This window comes from Balaenoptera borealis (genome assembly GCF_965194805.1).
Source record: "Balaenoptera borealis genome assembly, chromosome: 11".
In the NCBI taxonomy this organism is placed as follows: Eukaryota; Metazoa; Chordata; class Mammalia; order Artiodactyla; family Balaenopteridae; genus Balaenoptera; species Balaenoptera borealis.
In genome coordinates, this window is record NC_138868.1 from 6,031,474 (window position 1) to 6,049,144 (window position 17,671).

At 53.0% G+C, this 17,671-nt stretch overlaps 1 protein-coding gene and 1 long non-coding RNA gene across 9 annotated transcripts in view; one reads left to right on the forward strand and one right to left on the reverse strand.

Annotated features, from left to right (window-relative positions):
• Nucleotides 1–17,671, forward strand: part of SPTBN2 (spectrin beta, non-erythrocytic 2) — a 40,065-nt gene continuing 22,394 nt past the window's right edge. For 2 of the 7 annotated variants that reach the window (XM_082340788.1, XM_082340787.1), the window contains exons 1-6: nt 11,153–11,557; nt 13,631–13,782; nt 14,215–14,388; nt 15,201–15,292; nt 15,450–15,530; nt 15,823–15,938. In XM_082340788.1, coding sequence (XP_082196914.1) covers nt 11,380–11,557; nt 13,631–13,782; nt 14,215–14,388; nt 15,201–15,292; nt 15,450–15,530; nt 15,823–15,938 — 793 coding nt within the window. In that variant the 5' untranslated portion in view covers nt 11,153–11,379. Of the gene's footprint in view, nt 1,860–2,433; nt 2,525–8,846; nt 9,026–11,152; nt 11,558–13,630; nt 13,783–14,214; nt 14,389–15,200; nt 15,293–15,449; nt 15,531–15,822; nt 15,939–17,671 lie in introns of those variants that run through there. The other 5 variants (XM_082340786.1, XM_082340790.1, XM_082340785.1 and 2 more) reach the window with 5 other exon arrangements.
• Nucleotides 2,578–11,214, reverse strand: LOC309605252. 2 transcript variants are annotated; one of them, XR_014231314.1, is made up of 3 exons: nt 11,114–11,214; nt 9,829–9,916; nt 2,578–8,761 (listed from the first exon to the last, which is right to left on the reverse strand). It is a non-coding gene; the product is annotated as an uncharacterized lncRNA (long non-coding RNA). The 2 variants fall into 2 exon arrangements; XR_014231315.1 differs by lacking the exon at nt 11,114–11,214 and adding an exon at nt 10,925–11,011.

Here is a 17,671-nt window from a genome sequence, read left to right on the forward strand (position 1 = left end):
TGATTGTTGTACATATATATATTCCTTCTCATATTCCTTTCCATTATGGTTTATTACAGGATACTGAATACAGTTCCTTATGCTATACAGTAGGACCTTGTTGTTTATCCATTCTATGTATAATATTTTGCATCTGTTAATCCTAAACTCCCAATCCATGCCTCCCCAAAACTGATGCTTTTAACCACTCTTCTATACTCCCTCTCTAGCAGAGGGGAAAGAACATATGAGGAATCAATCGGAAGACCTGGTGTCTCTATTACAAACTAACTCTATGTGCTTGGGCATTCACTTAGGTGTCTGAGCATCCGTTTGCTCATCAGTAAAATGAGAATGAGAATGTTTACTTTATGAGGATTTTAAAAGGGTTATGTAATGTTGAAAAGGGGAAATCACTATATACAAGATATTATTGTCATGTTTATCATAAAATCTAATATCCTTGTCTTCTAGTTGGGTCACAATCTAATAGGCTATTGTGGAGACCCTCGGTTCCCATAACCAGTACAGCAGCAGCAGGTTGGCTGATTCTCATCCCATCAGCTTTAGCATCCCTGACCAAGTCTCCTTGATGACCAAAAGCACACCTCGGTGCTCCCTTCCTCCTGAATGCACTCACTACTACCTTTGGGAACAGCTGCAGCTTATGCCCTCACTTCTTTGATTTTGTTGCCTGAGGAGTGAATGTTAATAAATAAATAGACTGAATTACAGCTAACAGTGAAGTGCACTCTGGAAGGCCAAGTTCCAGTTTGGTGGTAGAATCCTGGTTCCAGTTTAATGGTGGAATCTGACTATCAGAGCTGGGAGAGAACTTCAAGTTCTTCTTTTAGTGCAACTAACACAACAACCCCTCTCCCAACCCATTTTATAGACTAGGAAAACTGAGGCCAGGTAGGTGAGATGACACAACTAGTTTGGATTGGTAGCAGGGCTTTTTTTTTTTTTTACCTTGAAAATGTTTTCTAGTGGGTTTAACACAAACGATTTCACCTTACCAAAATCATATCTGGAAAGTACTTCAAATACTTACATATTTGTTTCATTATGTATACCCTTCCAGAAAGGAGCCAAATCCTAAAATGCCATTACTCATAAATAAACAAAACCTTAAATCAATAATTCAGGCAAAGCCCATTCTTCACATTGCCCTTACTTGGCCATTTCAAGCATTTCTCAGGTAGAAACAGGCCCACATCTTCAGGGGCAGTAAAATCTAATGGTTCAATTCAGACTGCTCTGTACAAAGCTCAGTCTATTATTACTAGTTCATCTCTTAGCTTAGTCTCCGAGTATGAAAGAACTGTACCTACCTCTTAGAGCTGGAGTTGGGGAGAGGGGGGGTCACATGAGATAACGCACTTTTAGCACCTACCTGGCACTCTATAACTTTATGATTTGGGCATAATTCTTTCCTCTCTTAAGGAGATAGCAATTCACTATTCGATGACCTTAGACCACTAGACCTTAGACCACTCCACCTTAGACCACTCCGATGCTACTAAACCAAGGAGAAACCCAGCTGTGACAGGCTGAGAAATGTCCGTCCCCACCCCCATTCCCTTTTAAGACAGTGAGTAGGCCGGAATTCTGGTTGATAAATGAGAGGAGCTGAGAAGGAGCTGAGAGAAGCTGCAGTGATGACTGTTCTGAGAATCTGATCTGCGAGGAGACGAATCTCCACACGTACCATGGAGATGCTTTGGGAAAGAGAGCCGGCCTACCTGACCGAAGGAGGACCAGAGAGAGAAGGGCTGGATGAAAGAAATGCTTAAAGGGAGATGGATTGACTGGAGGTGCCCAAAGAGGAAAAATTGAAACGGGAAACAGAGGCTGAATATTGGGAAATCTTCTGGGCGGTGAGTGCCATTAAAGGAGGCATTGCGTGTCCCGGGGATACAGATTTGGGGCGAAAAGCGGAGTAGGGACAAAGGTGGGCTACTCAAACTGCGGAGACAGAGCCCCCAAGCTGTGGGGGGTACCCGGACGGCCCGAGGGTGACCAGGGCCGGCGAGGACCGGAAGGCGGGGCTCTGGGGGCACTCACAGGGTAGGCGGGGGATTGGGGGGGGAGGTCGGGAGCCGGCAGAGGAGCTGACGCTGCGTTCGCCCCGGGGAAGGTCAGCGACCCCGGGCCGGGGAGCTGAGCGGAGACCCAAGAGGGGCCGCGGTTGCCATGGCGCCGGGCGGGGAGGGGGTGACTCGGGCCCCGCCCCGAGCCCCGCGGGGCTGCCGGCTCCAGATGGTCCCGAGCCTCCCGCGGGAGCCGGCGGCCTGCGGCAGGGGGAGGCTATTGTCCTCCTTCCGCGGCGCCGCAGTCCCGTCGCTCGCGCCCGCGCCCCGCCACCGCCGGCCCCGCGCGCTCCCCGCGCCGCTCGCGCCCCGTGACAGCGCCCGCCTGCAGCCTGCCGTGCGCCCCGCCGCCGCCCGCAACCGCCCCTCGCGGCTGGGCTGCGGGCGCGGCGACGACCGGTGCGCCCCCGCCCGTCGCGCTCCCGGCTGTCCGGCCGGCGCTGCGCACCGAGGTAGGTGCCGGTGCCCGGGCCCGCTTTGTCCCGGCCGGCGGGGCTGTGCGCTTTGTGCGGCCGCGTGCGGGCGGCGGGGTCGGGGTCGGGGTGGGGGTCGGGGCCGGGGCCGGCCAGGGGAGCAGGGGTGGGAAGACGCGGCTCCTGGCGCTCGCTCCCGCTGGGTCCCGGGGACAGGATGGAGAGTCAAGTGCCAGCCACCCAGGTACCCGTGTGCGAGCAGCGGGGATCGAGGCTTGCGGGACGCGGGCCTTTCCGGAGGCCAGAGAAGAGTCTGGAAGAGTTGGGGCTGACAGACGCGTTAAGGGATCGGGTCGCTGGGCTCTGAGCGTGTCTGACAGCGCCAGCTGTTCGCATCGCGGAGGCGGGCCGGCCGGCGCCGGTCCAAGTGCTGCGGACACGCTTGGCTGTCTCTGCCCCGCAGCTGTGAGCGCCCGACTCCCTCTCGGGAGCTGGCTGGGGGCTCCCTCTGGAGCCGGTGGGCTTCTCCTCGCCTCTTTGGTAGCTAGCTGCATGCTCTCCTTTTATGCTCCCTCACAGTGTGTGTGAGAGAGGGACATGGTTGGCTGTGGTGACCGGAACACTGGCAGAGGAAGAAGGGAGAATGAAGCCCCTGCGGGTGGCGGGGAAGAGGCAGCGTAAGGTGTCCCTGTGGCCGAGATATGCAGAGGGCTTGGAGTCCGCGGGCACAGAACTAGTGGGCAAGGCCTCCTCCTGAGCGGTTCCAACTCCAGCACCACAATCGGCATTTACCATCCACTGTGGCTCAGAACGACTTTACCCCTCTAACCTCGTGGCATTACATGCTTGTCTGATCTGCAGGCTTGCCCCTGTCCTAACCTGGTACATGCTGTCTCCGTGGGTTGTTTCTCAGCTGCCCTCCTCCCCTCCGAGAGCAGCCACAATTCCGGCGCTGGAGAGCTGGTCGGTTCAGGCACCGGCACGGTGTCTACAAACCAGTTTCCCTTGAAGGTGAAGGGGGCAGAGTGAATTCCAAATACGTGACTTAGCTTGAGGTGCTGGGCAACCTCTTGGCATATTCAGAAGAGCAAGGGATAAGGGAGAAAAAAGCTAATAGGGATCTTAGATTTGTCCCTTAGAGAAACTGATGTAACCCATCGGTTACAGACTTGGGGGAGGGACGTAGCAAGGGAGTGGAAATTAATCTGAATAATTCTGCCCTGAGTGGAGGATTCTAAAGGAGAAGATCAAACAAAAATCCAGTCCCACTCTTCAGCCTAGTTCCTAAGTTCCTTGGAGGAGAGTTCCTGGTGCTTTATCAGGAATACAGCCTTGAGGGAAATGGTTGGGGTTTCGTCTCTCGGTTCTCTGGTTGCCCTGCGTGCATTTCCTTTTGCTGTCCTAGGAGCCCCGAGTTTGTTTGTGATTTCTTTTTCCTTTTATCTCTCTGCTGGTCCACTCATACTTTGAGTCAAATAAGATTTTTACTTTGCCAAAGTCCCCATTCCTTCTCATCTGTTATTCATCCCGCTGTCATTTGTTCAACTCAACCTCCCAGCAGCGTCTCCAGCCATATCGTCGTCCTTCCGCACATCTGCGATTCGCCTGTGTCCAGCCATCAGCTCTATTTGTCTCATTAGATCTAGAGCCCACTCCATCTTCATTTTCCTCTCTCATTGCCTGAGGCTTCTGGTTCTTTGTGGGTCTTGGGGTTTCTGAGGGGAAGTTGTATCTGAGTTTAGCATGGGAGAGAGCCTAAACAGACCCAGGGGCTAACCTCAGGTCACACTCACCCCTGAAACTTTGTGTCTTCTCTGTCCTCATAGCTTCTCTAACTAATTCTAACTGCTCCTCATCTTTGAACAACAGTGGCCCTCAAGGTGTGGCCTCCAGACCAGTAGCTTTAGTATCATCTGGGAACAGTTTAGAAATGCAAATTCCCAGGCCCCACCCCAGATCTCCTGAATCAGAAGCTCTGGGGAGCAGGGCCCAGTGGTCTATGTTTTAATAGCCCTCCAGGTAATTACGATTCATGCAAGGTTGAGAATCCCTGATCCTGTACTATAGAGCTCAACACTGACGGTACTCCAGATGAGAAGCAGAGGGTCTTCTCTGATGCCATTTTCATTCTTTCCTTGTGTTTTTTTCTCTAAACCTAAAAAAGACATGAATTTGATGGGAAAAAAAAAAAGAATTATGGCCCATTCATTCAATGTCTCTTTTTTAAATGTTCTTTTTTTTTCTTTTTTAAAAAATTTTTATTGGAGCATAGTTGATTTACAATGTGTTAGTTTCTGCTGTACAGCAAAGTGAATCAGTTATACATATACATATCTCCACTCTTTTTTAGATTCCTTTCCCATATAGGTCATTACAGAGTATTGAGTACAGTTCCCTGTGCTATACAATAGGTCTCTATTAGTTCATTCAATATCTCTTTATTGAATACCTATTGTACTGGGAAAACACCAACATGAGTAAGATGCAGCCCTTGTCCTCAATGGGTTAAAAGTGGAGCAGGCAGAGAGACACATAAACAACTGACTGTAATACAATGTGATAAGTGTAATAATAGCTGCATGCTGAAGTGCTGTGGGAGCACAGAGGAGGGAATGATCAACTGTCTCTGAGGGAGGGAAAGAATTAATCAGGAGGAGGATGTGGCGAGAGAAGGAATTAGGGTACAAGACAGACTCTAGCCTGGGGGGATAGGATTTCTAGCTTTACAGGCCAGCGAAAGGGAGGAAAGGGGAAGGGGGCAGCTGCCCTTGAGGGTCAGCACTAGGCTGAGCAGAATCTGCATCCAGCAGCGCTTGGGCATATAATCTAGCAGGACCCCAAGCTTGCAGCTGGTGGGAGTTGGCTTTATCATAGCATGAACAATGTAAGCTACTTGGGCCTGGCCTCCAGGTCAGTGGCTAAGAATAAGGCATTGGTGAAACTGTAATCTGGATTAGCTGCTGTACCATCCTATCGCCAGAGTCCAGGAATCCATGGAGAAGAATCAGGTTGATGATTCCCCAGCACAGAGTTGAGTTAGGGGGTCGTGGGGCTGGGGCACAGGCTGACTAAGGAAATGAGCATGGAGACCCAAATCATAAGCGAGGAATGATAAATCAGAGAAAAGAAACCAGGGTGGGATCTATGTAGAGAAACTCAACCAGAAAACTACAGGACTCTGGACATGGCAGCAGGGAACACAGAACACAGCACATTGTCCAAAAGGCCAGGGGTCTGCAGAGCCCAAATGCTTGAAAACCAAAACTCAGAGGCTCTCAGAGCCACTGTGCTGAAGGACACCAGAAAGCATCACTCACTATGGGAATAAACTCCTTGGAGTTCCAACATGGTGGCCCCATGGGGTCCTGTGACCTAAGGCAAGGGTCCCCAACCCCCGGGCCGTGGACCGGTATGGGTCTGTGGCCTGTTAGGAACCGGGCCGCACAGCAGGAGTGAGCAGCGGGTGAGTGAGTGAAGCTTCATCTGCCGCTCCCCATCGCTCCCCATCGCTTGCATTACCACCTGAACCATCCTCCCCGCACCACCACCGTCCATGGAAAAATTGTCTTCCACGAAACCAGTCCCTGGGGCCAAAAAAGTTGGGGACCACTGATCTAAGGACACCAGTGCCATCTTGGTTCCTTATCTATATGATGGGAGGCATCTTGGAAACTCAGGATGAAAAGCATGTATGTCTCAAATTGGATGTAGCCAGGGGACCATTTTGGGAGAAGGGGAGGTTCCAGCTTCATATTTTCTCCCCCAGGTTATAGGAGAGGTTGTAACACCCAGACCTCCCTGAGAGGTCTGGATCCCATGCCTCGGTCTCAATAGGATCCGTCAGGAGGACAAAGTTGGATCACCAAAAAGAAGCCAAAGCGGTACATGTTTAGGTTTTTGTACAGCTTCCAGAGGTCCTGGGGACACACAGCAGTTTGGAGATGGGTCTGACAGTCTGCTTCTTTAAGTTTCTGCTCGTTGTGGAGTACAAAGATATAAAACAAGGTGTGAAAACCTCAGAGGCCTTCAGGGGCCAAGCAGGTAACAAAAATGTGTGACAAGGCTGGGAAGGAGCCAACAGGGAATGGTGGGGCCTGTAGAGAAGTGGAAAGCGCAAGCCCACCTAAAAGAATCCCAAATTAGTTCTTTTATAACAACTCATTGGCCATACCCCTGGGGGCTGGCTTTAGTAGGTTTGTGACTCCTGATAAAAGGAAAAAGGGTCACAGAATAGAAGGCGGGACATTGTATGTAGGGTTTTTTGTGGAGAGCTCTGTGCAGGGAGAGTGGGAGTGCTAGAAATGTGCATCCCAGAGCTAAGTGTGAGCATGGCTGCTGTGGAAGAAGCCCTAATCTGAGGGGCCCAGAGAAATGGAATTTGAATTGGTCCCAGGGCTTAGGCTGCTTCCCTGTCCAGTGGCTGAGAGTATTCGGGGACTCTAGTTCAAGTCACACCTTGCCTACAGCACTCTTTGCTCAGGATGACTTGACTCTGCCCTCGAATTTATTTTTATATAAATATTTACAGAGCAAATTCAAAGAATCTGCTGGGGATTAGGGAAAATGATGGATTTTAAATGAGACAGGAGTCCTCGGCCTAGTAAAAATGAAGCTCTCTTTCCTATTACAGGGAATGAAAAGCCCAAATCTAGGAACCTGAGACCTTAACTCCCAGGGAAATGCTTGTGTGTGTTTTCTTTTTGGGAGAAAGGGGAGGGGTAGACAGTCCTGGCCTTCTCGTGGGGCAGGTTCCGCTTCATGAAACCACTTAATGACAGAAGCCAAGTTCTGCCCTGTGCACCCATGGGAACACATCTCGCTAACCACCCACAACTCACCACCCATTCTTTCTTCCTTCCCCCACACCACACAAGAGGTACCATACCTTCTTTCTAGAGCCAGAGACTGCCAAGGTCATAACCCCAACCCTAGGAGGGTGCTAAGGATGAAAATGTCTTTGTATTTGAGAGGCACTAGGAAAATGAGAAATGCAGAATTTGGGGTTCAGTTACAGAGTCAGCCCCCTCCATTCTCTTGAATGGCTGCTGAATTACTCGAGAACTCTGGATAGTAGAGGTTTAAAAAAAAAAAAAATCCCTAGAAGCTAATCTGAAAACTCATTTGTTAGTTTGGAGAAGGACAGGGTTTGTTTGTGTAAAATAGAGTCGTGAATTGTGCTGGCGAGCATACATGGTCCCAGTTTCCCCAGCCTGGGCCCTAGAAGGGAGCTCTGAAGGGCTCCAGGAAGTTCAAGGAACATGTAAATGTTATGATTAAGAGCTTGTCCTCCAGAGTCAAAAAGAATCTCGCTTCAAAACCCAGCTCTGCACCTTCCAGCTGCCTCCCAGTGACCTTGAACCGTGATTTAACTTTCATGGAGCAACTTCGTCATCTATGAAATGGGGATGATAATGGACCCTTGCCCCACAGAGGGTTGCGATGAGGTGATGCATGTAAATGGCGAGGACACATATCACAGCTGATGTTCATTGAGCACCTATTAAGTATTCTCTGTCACAAGTAAAAGGAAAAAAAGGGGAGATAACCATACTGTGTCCTCCTTTGAACTCCTGGGCTCTTTATCCATACTTACTAGCAAGTGCATCAGTCTTCCTGGTGTATCATAGATGCATCTTGGCCTGAGAGCAGGATGTGGGTCTTTTCACCTCAAATCGCTTATAGCAGCAGTCCCCAACCTTTTGGTTTCATGGGGGTGGGGGGGACGGTGGTAATGCCAGCGATGAGGAGTGATGGGGAGCTGCAGGTGATGCTTCGCTCGCTCACCCGCCACTCACCTCCTGCTCTGCAGCCTGGTTCCTATCGGGCCGTGGACCCATACCGGTCCGCGGCCCGGGGGGTGGGGATCCCTGGCTTACAGGGTATAGGAGGCCATCTCGGGGGTGGGGCGGGGGGCACTCAGAACGGTTTGTGGAACCAGGAATGAAAGAACTCCGGTTTATACTCACTGTTGCCCAAGGGGTCCCAGGCCTGCTTCCCTGCATTGCCCTGGTGTACACACTGCTGTCCTGAGCCACGCTGAGGGCCATCGCCACCTTCGGCCCCCTGCCCACTGTCCCTCTCTGGCCTGAGGCTCTGGAGACCATCTCCACTATGTCGCTCTGAGACACTGCTGCCTTCCAGCCTCTCTCCACGTGTGTCTGTTGTGTTCCTGTCTCTCTGCTTCTCCACCATGGCTTCCTCTCTCCCACTGGGGGATGATTTCCATTGGTGAAAACAACGACCGCAACCTTTGGCCGTCAGGAGAGCAGAGCAGATCTAGGGCAGGAAGAGAGGAGGACACGGTGAGTGTTGGACTCAGCGGCTTTGAGATGCGTCTCACCAGCCACATTCCCCCTTGCAGGAGCAGGAGGCCATCCACCACCATGAGCAGCACCCTGTCACCCACAGACTTTGACAGCTTGGAGATCCAGGGCCAGTACAGTGACATCAACAACCGCTGGGACCTGCCCGACTCGGACTGGGACAATGACAGCAGCTCAGCCCGCCTCTTTGAGAGGTCTCGAATTAAGGCCCTGGCAGGTGAGGTCAGGGGAGGGCCGGGGGAGATGCTGAGAATGCTGGGATGGGAAGCTTGTCATGAAGAGTCCTTCAACTTCATGGGAAGACCGACTCTCTTTCTAAGCTGCTGCACTAGAGCGGGAAACCCAGATCACCCTACCAAGCCCCTGGTCCCCAACTCCAGCCTCAAGAACAAACCGCGCGCAATCCATACCATGCCCAGCTTCCTTCCCCACAAGCAGGGAGAAGCCGTGCTGAGCCTGGGACTCAGCTGTGTTCCCCTCTGCGCTCAGCTGACTTCCCGGCCTCTATCCCTGAGTCATGTTCCTTAATTCTTTTGCGCTCTTAGTCTTGCTGTTCTGTTTCCACCCACCTCTCCCTTACCTTTCATCCTCTTGTCTCTTCCTTGATTTCCACTGTCATCTCTCACACCTGTTCTCCCTCCTAGTCCAGTAGCCTCTCCTCTCCCTCCCCACCTGTTCCTTCCACCTGCCGCCTGTTCCTCCCTCTATTTCATCTACTGGTTCCCTGAAACAGGTTCCCTCTGCCTGCCTCTGGTTTCTGCAGCCGCCCATTCTCCCGCCTGCCTCAGCCCCTGCCCTCCCCTATGGCCTCGGTTCTCTCCTTCAGCCCCTGTGAGCACAAGCAAACCCGTTCGACGGGCCTCCCTGCGTTCTGGGGAGGAGTTGTCATGGCAACAAGAGTGCGGCTGCCACCTGACACCACCGGCTGCGGCTGTCGTGGGGCTGAGTCACCCACACACCCCAAGGCCACCCACCCTTTTGGCTTCCCTCCTCCATGCCACCCTTGTCTTTTCCACTGACCTGCTGGCCTCCCAGCCCAGTGCAGTGGGAGAGGTCACAGCTCCTCCTTCCTGAGAGGTGGTGCTCCCAGCATGGGTGGGGTGGCCTCCTATAAGAAGGGAGACACTGAGGGGGGTGGTTCCCAAACTTGGCTGCACTTTTTACAGGATCACCCATGGATGTTTTCACAAATATAGGTTCTCAAACCCCTTTCTGGGCACACCGAATTAGAATCTTTGGACTTAAGGTCCAGGAATCGGAATTTTTAAGCTCGCCAGGTAATTCTTTTCCGCCAGCCCAACACCATTCTGAGGATCCCCATGTGGTAGCCATTGCTTCTGGGGATCCCTTATCATTTTCTGCTGGGCCTCCCTGTCCTTCTGGTCAGGTCTACACGCTGGCTTGTGAAATACTCATACTGCTGTTTCTATAGATGAGAGGAGGCAGAAGACATGGGTTATGGAGAATCTCACCTCTTTGGGGGAAAGTTTCCCTGGTACCCTGATTTTGGATAAGAGTAGCCTCTAGAATGGTCATGATGTCTGTGTGCACACGACACGTGATACCCAGGACGGTTGCAATGTTTGTGCATGCGACATATGCCACCTCATGCTGTCCATAGGTGTTTATCTCCACCACTAAATGGGGCTCTCCTGTGGAGGTGTCACTGTGTGGGCTTTGCCTAGCACTGCGCCTCGCACCGGTAGGTGCCAAATAAATACTGAATGAAGGGAGATGGGAGAAGGGCAAGAGTAGCTTGTAAGTGACAAGGGCTGAAGCCCATAGAAAGGTAGGAAGGAAATCGGGTAGATGTGCCCGGCAGTGGGTGTACTGGGGGCCTGGGATGGCCTGGCCAAGGAGGGCCTGATGGGCCCCATGGCAGGGAAGGAGCTGGTACTGGAGGTGAGGATGACAAACAAGAGAGGAAGATAACAACACCTATCTCACAAATAAAGGAATGTAAGCAAACACCTAGCACAGTGCCTGGCTAGTACTACTGAGCTGGCTTTGCCCCTTCAAGGATTTCTCTTTCTCTGCTCCCTGAGCTGGGGCTCAAAGCCCACATCCTGAAGGGGGGACCTCCCAGAGTCACAGAGAGGGGACATCCTCAACACACCTGCAGACCTTGGGAAAGCAGGACTTTGCTTCGGGGGCCTCTCCCTCGGGTCTTGCGTACTCGGAGGCAACTGGGGGCCAGACGGGCAGGTCTCTAAGGCGCTGGCAGTTCCCTCCTGCGGCCCGCGGGGCCTGGCCCTGCCCCAGCCGGAAAGCTCCGCCTCCCACCCCTCCCCCGTCACTGTCCGACCTGTTTGTCTGGAGCTGCCTCCGTCTCCTCTCGCCGCAGCCAGGTGTGTTCTGCCGACGGGTCCCGGAGCTCGGGGCTCAGACATCCCGTGACCCCTTTTTCCTACTCCTCGAAACTTCCACCGTCCTTGAGGCACACCCCCTGCCACCCGGGGACCCCAGGCTCGCGGGATCCCAGGCTCGAGGGGGAGCGGACCCTCGGCGCCCCGCCCCGGCGCGGGCAGAGCATGGACTCTGGGCCCCGGGAGAGTGAGAGGCAGCAGCAGCATGAACGGGCACGAAGTGAGCAGGGCGCACGGGCACGGCCTGAACGGGGCCGGCGAGTTTTACTACGAGGCTGTGGAAGAGTCTCAGAACCCCGGGGGCCTCCCGCTCTCGCCGGCTGCCTTCATCAGCCCGGCTCAGCGCGCCAGCGTGCTGGAGGGACGCTTCAAGCAGCTTCAAGGTGGGCTCCGGGGGGCGAGCGGAGGGCAGCCGCGCGGAGAGGGGGTCCCGCGGAGCGAGGGGCCGGGGGGGGCGTGGGAGAGGAGCCGGAGCCAGGAACCCGGGGTCGGGGGGAGCATTTTCTGTGACTCAGACGTTTGTGTTGGGAGACAAAGTGCAGGGGGAGTAATTACAAGTGGCCGGAAAACACGGGGATGCTGACAGAATCGGGAAAGGCTTGGACCCGCTGGAGGGGCGGTGAGAGCGAGAGCGGGTGTGACGGTGGCGGCGGCGGGGCCCCGCTGGGCGTGTGCCCTCGAAGGCGAGGAGCGAGCGTGGTTCGCTGAGGCTTTCCGGCCTTTGGGAGGAAACGCCCGCTGGGGTGGTCAGGGAAGGAGACAGGGAGAGTGAGCCAGTAGGCGAGGGACCTAGGGCGTGTCTGTGCTGCCCTGGGTTTCTGAGTGGGTGTCTTAAGTGTGTGTGGAAACCAGGGAGAGTGTCAAAGGGAGCTGGTGCAGACAGGCTCAGGTATATGTCTGAGCAGGCTGTGTTCACCCTGGCGGCCATACTCCAGTGTATCTCTGGGAGCCACTGTGTCTTGTGTGTCTGTGGACGCCTTGTAAAGTTACACTTTGTCCCTGGCGCTTGGCTTTGCACATTTTTCTCCTAGCTGCCCCCGTTTCCACGTCTTCCCCTTTCATGCTACCTGTGCGCCAAAATGGCCTCACCCCCGTGTGCCTGGCATCAGGGCAGACTCTATGGATCCAGTAATGGCTGATGTTCCGGGCGGTCCCCGGCTCGGGCAGGGCCTGTGGACCCTGAGAGAAGGCCCACAGAGCATCAGGATAAATGAGCATTTGTTAGGACCCCAAGGTTGTCCCAGGTATGGGGTTGGAGGTAAGAAAGACAGAAATAGACATGGGTGTGTCGCTATGTTTTATGGGTGAGGTGCGTAGGAATGTGAGATTAAGGGGTGAGTCTTTTCGGTTTCTGAGATGCTGGTGCTGAGATGGAAGGACAAGTGACTCTTCAGGCCCTGGCCATTTGCACTGGGTCCTTGCACTGGGCTCCTCTGGGGAGAACTGGCGGAAATCCTAGTGGCCGGAGCAGCTTCCGATGGCCTGAGCCTCTTCCCTCACGTTGTCATTTATAATATTTTTAATTCTTATTTTTCTGTGAAATGTAACAGCATCCCCTCATCAGCAGCTCCCCCTGTGGGCCAGGCAACAGGCATCTCCTCACTTTTTTTGAGATTGGTGCTAAGCTCTGCCTGGCTTCTTCCTGCCCCCCACCCCGTGTTTCTTGGGCTCACTGTTTTCCCTGTTTCCTACTTTCACGATGATGTTTTCCCTCTTGGCATTGGAATATTGGTGTCCTGGGACAGGATCCCCTTGCAACCAATTGAATGAACCCAGAAGTTCAGACAGAGGAACCTGTCTTCTCTTTAAATTATCCCAGGAGAGCAAGCTGACTCAGGAGGCCTGCAGCCTCTATTATGTCACATCCTTCTAATGACCACTTGGAACAGCGGCTGCTGTAATTTAAGTCCACACCCTCTCCTTTGTCCACCACCAAAAGGGAACAGCCATACCTCCTGCTGGACCGACCTGAGAAACTCTTACTCTTTCCTTCGGGTTAGATCATGCCTGTAAACAGTAACTCATCGAGGAGCCACTTCGTGCCACATCTTACACACGTTGTCTCAGTCAACACAATGACTTGCTGAAAGAGAAAGTAATGTGCCCATTTTACAGATGAGGAAAGTGAGGCCCTGATGGGTGAAGCAACAGCGTTTCACCACTGTTACATGACAGAGCCCTGATCCCAGACCTTCCCTGCATGTCCCCTGCTTCTAATTTCTTTCATCCTTTCTTCTCAAAGCCTGTTTTCCGTCTCTTATTTTTGTTCTTCACCTTGCTTATGAACTCATTCCAGTTTCTGTATTTCCCGGCTTTTTAAGCTATGGGTTTTCCTCCCGGCCGTCTTCCTGCCCTTCCTCCTCCCCAGACCTCACTTCCCCAACCCCACCAACTGGTGTTTAGAAACAGGTGCACGGTACTTGAAGGGCAGAAATGACCCCATGTTGCTGCCACAGATGAACGAGAAGCTGTGCAGAAGAAAACCTTCACCAAGTGGGTCAACTCTCACCTGGCCCGGGTGACATGCCGGGTGGGAGACCTGTACAGCGACCTCCGGGATGGACGTAACCTCCTGAGGCTCCTCGAGGTGCTCTCGGGAGAGACACTGGTGAGCTGTGGTCACCAGGGAGGAGGCAGCCTGAGAGACAGTGGTCAAGGGGACAAGCTGTGGGAGTGGCCCTGAACGAGAAGAGTGACACCACAGAGCAGAAAACAGTGGCCGCCCTCTGCTCAGAGGATGGTTTCATTTTGAGAGGCTTTGCTGCGTGAATTAAACCAGGAGCATTGCTTCGTGGAGACAGGAACAGTGGCCCCATTGAAAACATTTTTTTCCCACCCACTCTGGGTGTCGTTAATTCCCTTGGGAATCTTAATCTGCCCCAAGCCTCATCTGCAACTCAGCTTTAGCTCCCTGGGGCGGTCCCTGTGTTCCTGAGGGAGGTCATGGGGAAGGTGTAGGAAGCAGGGCCCCAGGAAAGCTAGGAGGGAAGGAGGAGGTGGCCCACTGTCCCATGGCTTTGTGTCCCCGGTCCCTCGACAGCCAAAGCCCACAAAGGGCCGCATGCGGATCCACTGCCTGGAGAACGTGGACAAGGCGCTGCAGTTCCTGAAGGAGCAAAAAGTGCACCTGGAAAATGTGGGCTCGCATGACATTGTGGACGGGAACCACCGCCTGACCCTCGGGCTGGTGTGGACCATCATTCTTCGATTCCAGGTACCCCGCACGGTGTTGCTCGGTGGGTGCCCTGCACACCAGTGCTACAGCCCCAAAGGTCACTGCACACACGGGGGGCCTAGAACCTCATACGCCAAATCAGGGGACGCTCCTCATTAAACAGGGTGGAGGCCAGCGTGGGTGTTGTCAGACTTCTGTGGCAAATTCCCTGTGGCCTGGGCTGTGTACTGGTCACGGGCTATAGGACCACATGTCGCTGCACAAGGGACTGGAAATTTTACAGACTGGTCCTTCACCACGGAGAGCTTTAGAGCTACATTTGGGGTCTGGTCACCAGCCCACTCCGCTGCCTCAAACTCTGCTCACCTCCCTCAAAAGAGGACAGCCGCCCTGCTCCTTCTTATGCTCTGAGCAAAGCCAGTCCAGTGTCCTAATGCCATCACAGCTCTCCTGATTCCCCTGCCTCCTCCCCAGGTGTAACCTCCCCTGCTCCTTCCAGCCCTAAGCAGAGCTCTGTCAGCTTCACCTTTGAAACCCAGCTCTCAGGAAATGTTCACTCCGCCACCTGCAGTTCCCCCACCTGCAGGAACCTGCATTCTTCGCTTCGAGGCACTTCCACTCTTCCGAGTTCCCACCCCATTCTGCTGCCTCAAATCCCTTTGACCTGAAGTTCTGCGGTCACTAACCCAGGAGGAAAGGTCCCCAGGCTCTGTCCTTGGACCCTAATCCAGGAATCTAAGGAGCAGTTTCCTGCCGTGTATCTCTGAGCATCTCTGATAATTCCAGGAGCCCCTGTTCAGGGAGTGAGGGCCTCCCTTCCTCCCTTCCTTCCTTCCTTCCTTCCTTCTTAGATCCAAGACATAAGTGTGGAAACAGAAGACAATAAGGAGAAGAAGTCAGCCAAGGATGCCCTGCTGCTGTGGTGCCAGATGAAGACCGCGGGGTGAGGCTGCCCAGGCAGCGTGGCCTTGGAGGGTTGGATGCACCAAGGCTGTGCAGTAAAGGAAGGATGGGGGCCAGGAACCACAAGCTGGGGGTCCGTCCTCGAGGCACAGACCAGGGTGGCCCTCCTCACTGTCTATCCTGGCCTCTGTTTACAGGTACCCCAATGTCAACGTGCACAACTTCACCACCAGCTGGAGAGATGGGCTGGCCTTCAACGCCATTGTACATAAACACCGGTGAGAAGACGGGGGTTCGAGAGCTTGTCCGAGTTACTGGATGGGTTGATGACCCATGGGCCCAGGCACACATAGACAAAGCAGTGAGATGAGATGAGCTACATGGCAGTTACAAGAAAGGAACATTCGGAGAAGAACCAGGATGTCGGGGTGCCTACTGCATGGAGGGCTTGCGATGGGAGCCCTGGGGCGGGGAGGGTTGGGGACTTAGGGAGAAAGATAGGGGTGGTTTACTTTTCCTCTTCAGAATCTCACATGCCCTTGATACCTTCTATATTCCCTCCCCACCTAGGCCAGACCTGCTGGATTTTGAGTCCCTGAAGAAGTGTAATGCACATTACAATCTGCAGAACGCTTTCAATCTGGCTGAGAAGGAGCTGGGACTTACGAAGCTGCTGGATCCTGAAGGTGGGGCAGAGAGGCTGTGGGTTAGAGACAGAAGGTGGATGAGTGGGTGCCGGGGGCTGAGGGCGGCGAGAACGGGAAGGAACTGCAGATGGTTCAGATGGCTACGGGGTTTCTTTGGGAAGTGACGGAAATGTTCTGGATTTAGATCGTGGTGACGGTTGCACAATCTTGTGAATATACTAAAAACCGTGGAATAGTATACTTTAAAAGGGTGAATTTTATGGCATGAAAAGTATATCTGAATATAGGAAGAAAGGCAGTCCCGTGGCAGAAGGAGCCCTGGGGTATGGTTCTATCCCAGCCCCTCCACGGAGCAGCTCTGTGACATAGAGCCAGTCGCTTGGCCTCTCTGTGGCTCAGTTTCCTCATCTCTAAAATGAGAAGATTGGTCTCCGTGGTCTCTAAGGGCCCTTCTAATTCCAAAACTCTAGGGTTCTAAATTAAGCTCCGTGACCTTGAGGTCTCACAAAGCACTGGCCTTATGGTCAGTTGACCCTACCCATTGGCCCCTGTGGTTCTGATCTAACGCTGATGAGACTGGGAATGGCCACTGAGCTCTTGTTTTGTACTTGGCACTACACTTGACGTGCTCTAATTAATTTAATCCTCACAACACCCCCTTTGAAATCAATATCATGCTCCGTTTATGGAAGAGAAGACAGGGGCCTATAAAGGTTGAGTGACTTCCCCAAGGTCATACGGCTGGTGGAGCTGAGATTCAAATGCAGGCAGCCTGGCTGCAGAGCCTGTTTCCTCAGTCACCTCTCTGGGAGAGCAGAGAGCAGTCAGCAGTCTTGGTGCAGCCAGAAAAGGGAAGGACAGAAGGGCCGAGTGACTTCCTTGCTGGAAATGCTTCTTCTGAAGCTCCTTGGGCAGATTTCGGACTTGGTTACTTTCTCCCTGTCTTCCATCCCACCTGTAGTCCCTTTTCCTGTGCCTTCTTAGTCCAGAATGACAAACATCAGCTAACTAGTGATCGAAGCAGGCCAAGTACAATGCTCCTTGGAGAGCGTTTGAGAAGCACGGCTATGATAAAGAATATTTAAGTAAAGCCTCGTATCCCACAACTTTCTGAGATGATTTTCGTGGTTCCCGCCTGCCTGTGGGAGGTCAGAGGGGGTCAGGAGGGCTTCTGGTCTAATAGTCTTCCCTGTAGGTAGGATACAAGCTGGCCCAATTAAGAGAACCAATTAAGAGATTTCAAGTCATAGTCAGCCTTGGTGTCCTCGTGGTAGGAGTTAATTTGGCTTGAAGGACACTCATCTCCTGGGCCCACAGCTGAACTTTGGGACTGAGGTAAGAAATAGCCATGACTGTGCCCCAAGATGGCCCTGAGAACTGGCCTCTGTCCCTGCTTCCAGGGCGCCCTGGGCCCATCCCTCTGAACATCCTGGGTTCAGGAGGCCTCGTTCATACCTTCTGTCTTGCTGCCTCTGAATTGGATGACTTCTTGGCCATCTTTCCAGCCCATAAGTCCACAATCCATCCCCCAATGGGAATGCTATTTCTTTTCTTGTCTCTCTTTCTCCAAACAACTAATTTTACACTGGGTAAAAGCCTCTTTGGGCTTCTGGATTTTAAACTCCGCTTGTTTCTAGGAAGAGGGGGAATAGAAAGGTTAGCTTTTCATGCCCTTTTAGTCCAAATAGTTTATTTGTCATTTTACTCTGAAGGGAGCTGGAAAGATATCAGCCTGGGAGGGCTAGGAGGCTCCTAGGATTGGAGTAAGTGAT